Raw genomic sequence first — 11,225 nt, 5'->3', positions numbered from 1 at the left:
CTGCAGGTGGGATCGCCCTTGGGGCAGCCCCATGTTGCTGTCACCTTCCCCACTGTGTCTCCCCGCCTTCTGGGGGCCCAGTGCATCACTCTGAAATGGAAAACTCATCGGGGTTCAAGTGAGCGTGGCACGGAGCTGGGAGATGCCAGGGTTAATCGTGGGTTCCTGGTGGCCCCGGCTTCTCGCTGGGATCTCATAAAGGCCTTTTCCTCCTTCAGAATTGGAACTGCTGGTGTGGGATGGGCTCTGCTGTGCACTGGAACAGTCGGGACACAGCTCAGCCTGAACTGGGTCCATGTCCTCAAAGCTTGGGGTCTCTCTTGTGGTCACCATGGGCTTTGCCTCTGCTTTGCCGACCCCTGTTTCCACCATATTCATTGCTTCTCCAGGCCTGGACATTTCAACTGTTCCCCAAAATCCTTTGTGAGATGGGACCCAACCTTGGGAAGAGCAAAAAGGGGCTGGAGCCTTTGAGATCGGCACACAAGGGTGGGCAGATGGCCCCAGGATGGGCATGAGGGCAGCAGGATGAGTCCTACATTGGAGCTAATGGGATTTTTTCTGTATGGGAAGGAAGGACTCACTCATGTTCCCCACACTGGGATATGCAGACAGGATCGCTTGTCCATGTCTACCACTCTTGTCCCCTTTCCTTGATTCTCCTGTCATCTTGTCTTTCAGCAGAGCTAGAAAACCAGGAGACCACCATAAATAAATCCTGTGTCTTTAAGCAGTTTTGTACAGTACAAGAAAACGCACTCGTTGAATTACAGCTTTTTAATCAAATACATGTAACCATGTCACTTAAAGTGCTCGCGAAAAGCAAGAAAAAAAAAGAAACACAATTGGAAGAGCACGATATTAAAACCAGCTGCTTTTTTACCCCCACCACAGTTAATAGTTTTTGAATGTTCTGAATGAGAGAGAAAACAGAGCCAAGCTCCACTTTCATGTCCATCTTTCTGATCAGACCCCATCGGCGGAGGGGAGCTGGGCTGCCATGGCACAGTGGCTGGGCAGTGTGGGGCACATGGGATGGATGCTGCGTGTGTTCAGCCCCACTCTCCTTCTCCCCTCCATCTCCTTTCTGTGACCAAGATATGGGTGCTGCTCCTGCAGCTGAAGTGATGCTGAGCTGAGGATGAGCCAACAGAGATGCAAGCCTGGTCATCAAAAAGCCCAGCAGCACATGGGGCGGGGATGAGGCAGCTCCCACTGTGCCATGCATGCCCAGGGACATCACCATGCTGCATCTCGCTCCACCAATTTTAACCCCAATCCATCTCCCGATGCTCCATTTTTTGTCATTTGGCGTTACGGTGACGCAGCTCATCCCCTGTGGGTACCAGTGTTCCTGCAGAATCACTTCCTCTGAGTGTGTCAGTGCCCCATCCCCCTGCCCCATCTGCTTGGGGCACACATGCCAGGACCACCTCGACGTCCACCCTGGCCCCGCTGGCCGCCGGCCCCCTGCACATCCTGCCAACCACCCCGAGCTGTGCCGTTCCCCCGTAACATGGACCAACGCTCATTAAGCGTGAGGCAGAGACCACCAAATATGTCAAAACACACTTAAAATTTATTGTTTCATACCATACGTTTGAGTCTCTTGAACGCTGGCCAGTGTTTCTCCCTCTCTGCAATGGGGCCTATCTGCTGTCACTGACGCTTCGTATATATGTATAGCCCCCTTTCTTTCTGCCTTCCCCCTCCCCTCCCTTCTTTCTTTAAATGAAAAATACAAACAATTGATGGAAAATGTACATTTGTTCCATATGGGACAGTCGGAGCGTGGAGGGGAGCCAGGAGAGTCATTTTTAGGCAGACTCCTCTCTCCAGCGGATGGCTGGACGGCTTCCCAGATCGGCCCCGCGCGGCCTGGCCTGACTCTCCTGATGAGCCTCAGACAGTCTGTGACGCTCCCGAGCCGGCGGGGGGACGTGATCCAACTCCCTACTGGGACACCCCCTGGGGGCAGTGAGCATGAGTAGGGAATGGTTTGCACTGAGACCCCTGCAACGGCCTGGAATGGCTGAATGGAAGGTGATGGGGTGAACTTGATTGGTGTGGGGGTTGGGGTTGTGGGGGTTGGGTTGGATAGTCTAGGTTGAGATGGTAAAGCTTGATTGAGCTGGGAGGCACTGAGTTGGTTGTGTTGGCTTAGGTGAGCTTGGTTGAGTTGGTAGAGTTGGATTGTGTTGGACTGAGTTAGATTAGGCAATGCAGTCAGTTGGTTGGGTTGAGTTAAGTTGGGCTACCTTGGTTGTGTTGGATTAGGTTGGGTAAAATAGGTTGAGATGGTAGAGTAGGATTGGGTTTTGTTGGGTTAGGTAGGGGTAGGCTGAGTTGTTTGCATTGAGGAAATTTAGGAACCTAGAAACCAAGACAACTCTTTCTTCAGCATGGTTGGTAAAGGTTGTACTGGGAACGTTTTAACACTTTCCTTGCTTTTCAGCCTTTTTCTTTGGTTAACCTTTAAAGCAAATATTGTAGCCCACAAAAACCTGGAAATCTTTGATTGCGTTGGTTGTGTTGGTTAAGATGGTTGAGTTGGGCTGGTTAAAAGTGGTTTGAGTTGGGCTGGATTGGTTGTGTTGGGTGTGCTCTGTTGAGTTACACTGATTCGGGTTTTGTTAGGTGAACTTTAGCGGTTGGGAAAAGCTTTGTGGGCTGAGCAGTGGAGAGGTCTCAGCTCACAACTGATGTGAGCTTTACAGGGGAGATGTAGACTCTCAGTACAGCATGTTTTCAGCAGGCGGGGATGGGGTTTGGGGAAGGACAGCAGCAGCCTCCCATGGCCCTGTGCTGCTGTGGCTCATGGCAGTGTTGAGTGGGGCTGTGGAGGAAGCCGTGCTTTCCTGTCCTGCGAGAAGTGTTGAGATTTTAAAACGTTTCCTTTCCCAAACTGGGCTGCAAAACAGAAAGTCTGGGGCCGAGAAACCGAGACAACCTTTCCTTTGGCTTCGCTGGGGAAGGTGGAGCTGGGGACGATTTAAACCTTTCTTCACACTTCAGCCTTTTCCCTCTGGTTAACCTTTAAAGCACATCATTGCAGTTTTCTAAATCACTTGCCTCCCAGTCTTAAAAAAAAAAAAAAAAAAAAAAAAAAGCGTTTTTTTTTTTTCCTTCTTAATATATATATATATTCCCAGCACTCTTTTTCTCGAGTCAGGAAATGTTTCACAGCCATTTCCCACCACCAGGTTTGGTTTTGAGCCCCATCCTTGCAGCAGGGACAGGCAGCTCCCAGCACCCGCAGGGAGAGACCCCTCTATTCCCGGGGTGCGGTGTGGAGCAGAAGGCTGTGATTCCCCCTGCATGTCCCAGCTGGGATGACTTCATCCAAACTGCTGTTCCCTCTGGTGTGCTCCGGCCAGGACAGCTCTGGCTGCCTGTAGGTTGCTGCCGGCTGCAGCCCCGGAGCTGCACACCGCCGGGACGGTCCGGCTGGCACATGCTGTTTTAATATGTGGGTGATGTCATTGAAAGCTCCATAATGCCATAAAAAAAGCAGGAGGGCTATAAACCTGACCAGTGAGCCTCCGGCAGAACACACACACACACTTACACACAGACACAGGCACACACAAGGGTGTGCATGTGGGTATGCACAGATGCATGCACATGGATGCACACACATGGATGCACACACACATATATGCACGTGGATACACACAGATGCACACACATGGATGCACACACACATAAGCATATACACAGACATGGTTGCACACACAGGTGCATACACATACACACACACACACAGATGCACACACTCAAGGATGCACAAACGTGTGCACATGGATGCACACATGCAGATTGCATGCAGAGACATGGATGCACACACATGCATGTACACACAGGTATGTGCTCCCACAGTTGTGGATGCACACACAGACTCTCATGCCTGCATATACACACCAATGGACACACGCATGCCACACCACTGCACACACATGGATGCACACACACACAGCCATGCACACACAAGTGCAACCACACATATTGGGGGCCCATTGAGGTCCTGGCCCCACAGCCATCCCTGGGAAAGGCACAGGATGCGCCTGTCTGATTTGCAATATACCTGTCACATTCTTTCTGCACATTGCTGCTGTAACGACCTGCTAAGAGCCTCTCGCTCCTCCTCCCCGGTCCGAACCCATCAGGCACGGAGCTTTGGAGAGATTAAGTCATAAAATCGGAAGGGGCTGCGTGGTAACAGCCCCAGCCTGAGCCATAACAGCGGTGAAATCATCCCCAAACTATTCCAGCAGAGTCCGTTTCCATTTCCAGGCAGCACCTGACTGCTCCCCCCGAAATAAATCGCCCCAGCACGGCCGAATGGGGCCGCCAAGGAGAGGATGGGAGGAATCCACGTGTGTGCATGGAGCAGGATGCTCCCATGGGAGGACTAGAGGCGATGGGGCCGATCCCCCCCCCTGGCACTGCATGGCTGCCCCCACTGTGCTCCCAACCCTCAGCCCTGTGCGCTATCAGGCAAATTGCACTTTGTTATTCATACAAAGGGCTGCGTGCAGAAGCTTTGCTGTGAACCACACAGCAAGGTCTGGCTGGGCTCCGGCTGTTTAGGAACAGGTCTGACTTCTGCAAAGCGCTCCTGCACCGCTATGTGATTTTGCAGCGCTGCAGTGGAGGTTGCAGCACATTGCATCTTTGGGGCTGCATGCTGTAGGGAAAGCCAGCAAGGAGCAGGGCTTGCTCTGCGGCCCTGTGCAGCACAGAGAAGACCCCAAGGGTGCAGCCCAGGGTGTTTTTGATCCTTCTGCAAGGAACATGATTGTTCCTGGTTTCCTTGCTGCTTCCTTGACCCTCTGTCTGCAGGAGCATGGGGAGGGGGCTGACCTCAAAGCAAGAGGTGCTGGCCCCAACCTGCCCTGGGTGCTGTTCAGTGAGGCTCTGTGCAACCTATGGCTATGTGAGGAACGGGTTTGTGTGCTGGAGCCTCTGTACCTGACCAATGTGCCCATGAGTTGGTGCTGGGGAAGGATGGGGGTGAGGGGATAACAACTGCTCCCCTCACAGCACCCTGTCTGCTCCCCCAGCTGGCACCCAGCCCCACCACAGATGTAGACTAGGGGAACCCCACTGCATCCTTCACCTCTCAGCAATATTTGCAATGATTTTCCAACACAGGTGCTTTGGGGAACGTCTCACCCAAGCCCAGCCTTGGGAACCCCTAAAACACTTTGGATTTCATTTGGAATCCAAGGAACAGCATATGAAAATCACCCGGAGCTCAGAGCTACCCGATGGCAGATGGGCGTGGGATGGGATGGCAGAGCAATGCATCCCAAGGGCAGGAAATGAGCACACGCTCATGGTGGAAGGGGGAGGGGAGACAGTACCTGGAAGCTGAAGGCTGGAAAATCAGTCAGGGCTTGATGTTTTCCCTTGGCTCCTTCCTCCTGGGCTGCTGCGGGACGGAGCCTATAGAAGGCTGCTTCCTTTCATAGTCATCGGCGGCGGCACAGGATGCTTCTCATTTCGGGTGTTGTTTGTTTGTTTCAGCCCCGGTTCTGGCACACGTCGCCCGCCAGCCCTCCCGTGTAGGTAATGATGTCATTTTTCCATGTATTCCCCCTTTTTGCAGACTGTATATGGAAACACGAGGAGGTTCGTTTCTGGCGTTTAATGGGAACGCATCGCCGGCCCCAAACGGGGTCGTTTTATTAGCACTTTGCTCAACCAAAAAAAAAGTGAGTCAGGATTGAGTCCTGTTAACACTAATGTGAATTTAATTTAGGAGAAGCTCGAAAATTAATGTCATTTGTTAAATATCCATTTCCCCTAAAAGGCAATTCTCTGCCAACAACAACAACAAAAAACTCTTCTTCTATTCATTTTCTTCTCTCTCTCTCTCTCTTCTTTTTTTTTTATAATAGCCTTTTTTGGCTATATCAGCCTGGTTTAAATCACTCATCATTCAAGGAACGGATACCACCAGCATTTTATGCAACACCGCTCTGCAAACGGCCGCGTTGCAAACACTGAGTGCTGCGACTATGTGGGGAGTGATGGGGGATGAATGGGGCTGGGGGTGCTCAACAGGGAGTGAGGGCATGCAGGGGTGGTTGGGCAGGGCTGGGGGGCTCCAAGCTGTGAGGATGCTCTGAGCTGTGAGGGTGCTCCAAGCTATGGGGTGCTCCTAACTATAGGGATTTTCCAAGCTATGGATGCTCCAAGCTATGCGGATGCTCCAAACTATGGGTGTTCTAACCTATGGATACTCTAAGCTATGGACGTTCCAAGCTGTTGAGGTGCTCCAATCTATGGTTGCTCAAACCTATGGATACTCCAAACTATGGAGATGCTCCAATCTATGGATGCTCTAAGACATGGGAATGCTCCAACCTATGGGAAAACTCCAAGATATGAGGATATCCAAGCTATAGGGATGCTCCAAGACATGGGAATGCTCCAAGCTATGGGGATAATCTGAACTATAGGAACACTCCAAGTGATGGGGATGATGCAAGAAAGGGCATCGAACATCCCGAGTGGAGCAATGTGATTTTTAAGTCCTTCCATAGGAAAAAAGCAGTGAGCACACAGTGACCCCCCCTCCCCAGCTTCACAACACAATGACCACACAAAGGCACGTTTTAGGAGGAGGATATCGCATGTTTTATTACTGGAACAGCTGCTGCTCCATGGGCGGCCGTGAGCCCCCAGCACTGGGCAGCCCCGGCCCCATGTGCCAGGTTCATCATCAGCACCGGCAGCAATCTGGAACTGGTTGGGCCGACATGGATTTGCGGAAAAAATGTGTTCACACAACAAGAGCACAAGATGGGAGCAATTAGATGAAGATGTTTTAATAATTAACCAGTATCAAACAGTATCGCTCGCCGTACAGTTCTAGACAATAAAAGTGTTAGCAGTCGTATTTTTCCTTTGTACAAAATTCCAGTCGATTGTTCCACAATATTTACATGGTAACTCCCTTTTACACAAAATATCTCCTTTTTGCCCCCTCCCCCTTCTTTATTTTTTCCTTTTTTTTTACTCAAATCCAGCTTTGCTACATAAATGCTTTAGATCTCATGGATATCCCTTGATTTCTCTTTGAAAAAGTCTAATAGTAAAAAAAAAACAAAACAAAACAAAACCAAAAACCAAACCACCAAAACAACAACGACAACAAAATGAAAAGACATTAAATATCATTTTTTTTATATATATATATATAAAAATGCTTAGTAAAAATATAGTTTTGTTGCCCAATTAAAATATATTGCTGAGAATACAGTAAAAACTGTCCTAAAGACCACCACGACCAGGCACCACGAGTCTTCAACAGCCCCCTAAAAGGGTTCCCGAGGGCCCCCCAGTGCGTGAGTTCCAAGGGCTGGGTGCTGAGCAATGGGTGATGGTGGTGGTGCTGGGTTGGCTCAGGCAGGATTCACTGCAATTGCCTAAAAAAATGCCCCCGAGAGGATGGAATGACGAGAGCTGCAGCGGGCAGGCAGGCTAGAGCGTGGTTAACCTTTGGCTTTGGGAAGGCGTCTATGTGTTATATAGTGATACGGTATATTGGTGAGTTCAGCATGGTTGGGTTGTGTTTTTTTGGTAATTTTTTTTTTCTTTTCTTTTTTTTTTCCTTTTTTTTTTTTTTTTTTTTAAGAAAGAAAGCGATGCATTTAATGAGATACTCTACATATTACGGAGCTTGCAGTTAGAGGAGGATGGCTGCTTGTTGGCTTGTTGCATTGGGTGCACACGCGAACCTAGCCGGTGATGCATGGGCTGTAATAGACGGCGCTGCTGGCGTCAGACAGGGCAGATATCAAGCTGCTCTCCTCGCAGGAGATGCTCCTAGGAGTCACTTTGGACAGGGAGACATGATAAGGCAGTCCCGAGGCTTCGGGACGAGTCCTGCTCATGTTCAAATATTGGTCAAACTCATTGCGGTCAACGTCCGTCCAAAGGTCGGTTTGGTTCAAGTGATCCACGCTCTCCATGTGGTGGGCTTCAGGTGGGGGTGAGAGCTGGCCCAGGTGGGCGGAAAGCCCGCTCTGAGTCCCTGAGCACATCTGGTTGTAGTAGAGGCCGGAGGGGTGGGGAGTCCTCATGGCATCGGCCAAGTGTGCTGGGGGCTGCGCGTAGGGCACGGCCACGTCCCGGCCCAGGCACTTCTCCTGGGGAAACTCCATCTGGGGGTGGTGGTGGTGGTACCCACGGAAGGGCATCATGCCGCAGTCCTCCTGCATGTGCGGGGGGAAAAACGCCGGCTCGGTCTGTTCCAAGACATCCAAGGGAGACATCTCGGGAGTTGGCAAGCCATAGTTTTCAATATCCGACCCCATGGAGTGGAGTTCTCTGAAGTGGTTGAGTGGGGGAGGCTGGGGGTGGCCCGGCTGGCTGCCGCCATGGTGACTCATGCTGAAGTTGTCACTGCAAGGCTGGGAAAGGTTATGCAGGAGGATATTGGGTTCCATCCTCTTGATTTTCTTGGCTTGCTTCTTCCTCCTCGGGCGGTACTTGTAGTTGGGGTGATCCTGCATGTGCTGGACCCGCAGCCGCTCAGCCTCTTCCACAAAGGGACGCTTGTCGCTGGCGCTCAGCGCTTTCCATGATTGGCCTGCAAGAGGACAGGGAGCTCAGTGACACTGGCCTGGACTCGGGACACCCACAGAGTGTCAGGGTATACTGAGCGGGCTCGGTGCCCAGCATGGGCCCTGGTGCTGGACAGAGAGTTGGGTCCCAAGTGGGGCCGTCTCCATATCCCAGCTGCAAAGATACAATGCTGCAAAGCCCTAGGAAGAGGGGAGACTGCCCCCAGGGTGCCCAATCCCCTGCATCCCGCACCCACAGCCCGAACTGCCCGTCCCCCAGCTGCACCCACAGCCCCATCTCCTGTGCTCCCCATCCCCGCATCCCGCAGCGCTGTGTCTCTGCATCCTGCTGCCCTGTCCGGCCATATCCTGCTTCCCGTAGTCCCGCATCCTGCAGCTCTGTCAACCCATATCCTGCTTCCCGTGTTCCCACATCCCGCATCCTACAGCCGTGCATCCCGCATCCTGCAGCCCTGTGTTCCCGTATCCTGCATCTCCACAGCTGTGCACTCCCACAGACTACAGCCCTGTACTTCTGCACCCCACAGCCCTGTTTCCCTGCCTCTTGTGTGCATGCAGCTCTCGAACCCCACATCCCACTGTCCCACATTCTGTAACACGATCTCACAGTCCCCTAGTGCTGCACCCCAGAGCCGTTAACCCCACAGCCCTACCCTACAGCCAGCATGCTTTGGTCCCATGTCCCTGCAGTTTGCATCCCATGGACCTGTAACCTCACAGCCCTATCCCACAGTCCTGCATCCCACAGCATCCTGCTCCTGTAACCATCTCCCACAGCCCTATACCTTTGCAGTCTGCATCTCACACCTCTGTACCCTTCCAGCCTGTCCTGCATAGCCCCCTATCCTTGCACCCCATGTTCTTTTATCCTTGCAGCCTGTGTTCCACAACCTTGTGCCCTTTACAACCAACATCCCAGCATTCTGAATCCCCGCAGCCTGTATTCTCAGCACTGTATTCCTGCATGCTGCTGCCCTATAATCCTGCTGTCCACATTGCTGGATCTGTGTCCTTGTATCTGCAGCTCTGTACACTCACAGTCCGCATCCCCAGCCCTAAACACCTGTAGCCCACTTCCCCAGCCCTGTACCCCTGCATCCCCAGCCCCACAGCTGCGTACCCCATATCTCAGTGTCCATTACCCTTGCAGACCACATCCTCACCCCCATACCCTCACAATCCATATTTCTAGCCACACTTTTGTGCATTCTGCTCCCCTATGCCCCTACAGCATGCACCCTTATCCCTGTAACCCTGCATTCTGATCCCCCCTCACACAGCCCCTATTCTCAGCCCTACATCCCTGCATCCCGCAGCCTTATACTCTTCCAATCCTCATTCTCATGCCTGTACTCCAGCAACCTGCATCCCCAGCCCTGTATTTGTGCATCCCACTGCCCTGTAGGGTTGTACCCTACAACCCAGTTTCCCATATATCTGCAGCCCAAATCCTTAGCTTTGCTCCCCAGTAACTCACATCTCCAACCCTACATCTGAGCATACCTCTCTCCTGTACATCTGTAGCTCACACACCCAGCCCCATATCCCTACATCCCTGTACCCTTACACCCCCATACTTGTACTCTGACATTCCCCTGGCTCTGTATACTTATATGCCCAGTGCATATACCCCTCCAGCCCCACACCCTTACATCCCTCTGCCTCGTACTCTTACATCCCCCAGTGTCCTCGCACTCCCCAGCCCAGTACCTTTACAATCCCGCAGCTCTGTTCCCCAGCCCAATACTCTTACATCCCCCAGCCTCATATTCCTACATCCCCATCCCCATACCCTTACATATCCTGTCCCCATACACTTACATACTTAATCTCCATACCCCTATACCCCCCAGCCCCATAACCCTGTAACCTTACATCCCCCAAAACTGTACCCGTACACCCCCCACCCACAGCCCCAAATCCTTCAGTTCCCAGCCCCGTATCCGCACATCCCCAGCCCCTCACCCTTACATTCCCCATCCCCCCTTCCTCCCAGCCCCTCACCCCACTCACCCAGCATCTTGCTGAGCTCGGCGTTGTGCAGGTCCGGGTTCTGCTGCGCCAGCCGCTTGCGCTCGTCCTTCGCCCACACCATGAAGGCGTTCATGGGGCGGCGGATGCGGGAATCCTCCCCTGCTTTCCCCTCGGCTCGGCCCGTCGGGGGGCTGTATCCATAGCCCGGCTCGGGGCTGGGGGTGCGGCTGGGGGCCGCTCCGGGGGCCGCCCCGGGGGCCGCGGGGCCGAAGGCGAAGCCGGGCTCGGGGCTGGGCGTGCGGCTGGAGGGGGAGGCGGCTCCCGGGGGCCGAGAGAAGGCGAGCCCGGGCTCAGCGGCCGGCACGGCGCCGGTGACCCATGAACAGTCGCCCCGGGGTTGCGATATCTCCTCTCGGCAGTAGTTTGACTCAGATATATTCATTCCAGCTGGACAGCACTTTGTGTCCGACCCGAGCGGGTGCCGGAGAGAGAACTGAATCCCGCGTGTCCCGCCGCCTCCTGCAGCCGCCGAGCACCTCCGCTCGCTTCTTCGCCCTCGTTCGGGTGGTTTCGGGGGGATTTGGGGTCGCCTTGGGTTGTTTTGGTTTCTTTCCTTTGCTTTTTTTTTTTTTTTTCCCCGTTTCCCCCCCCCCA

The 11,225-nt window shown here is 52.9% G+C and overlaps 1 protein-coding gene across 1 annotated transcript; it reads right to left on the bottom strand.

Annotated features, from left to right (window-relative positions):
• Window positions 1-6,621: 6,621 nt before the first annotated feature.
• Window positions 6,622-11,225, bottom strand: SOX18 (SRY-box transcription factor 18). Its single transcript, XM_015882099.1, has 2 exons — window positions 10,611-11,225; window positions 6,622-8,602 (listed from the first exon to the last, which is right to left on the bottom strand). Exons 1-2 carry the CDS (start codon window positions 11,011-11,013, stop codon window positions 7,749-7,751), a joined length of 1,257 nt encoding a protein of 418 aa, XP_015737585.1. The 5' UTR covers window positions 11,014-11,225; the 3' UTR covers window positions 6,622-7,748.

This window comes from Coturnix japonica, chromosome 20, assembly GCF_001577835.2.
Source record: "Coturnix japonica isolate 7356 chromosome 20, Coturnix japonica 2.1, whole genome shotgun sequence".
In the NCBI taxonomy this organism is placed as follows: Eukaryota; Metazoa; Chordata; class Aves; order Galliformes; family Phasianidae; genus Coturnix; species Coturnix japonica.
This window is presented reverse-complemented; position numbering and strand designations above follow the sequence as displayed.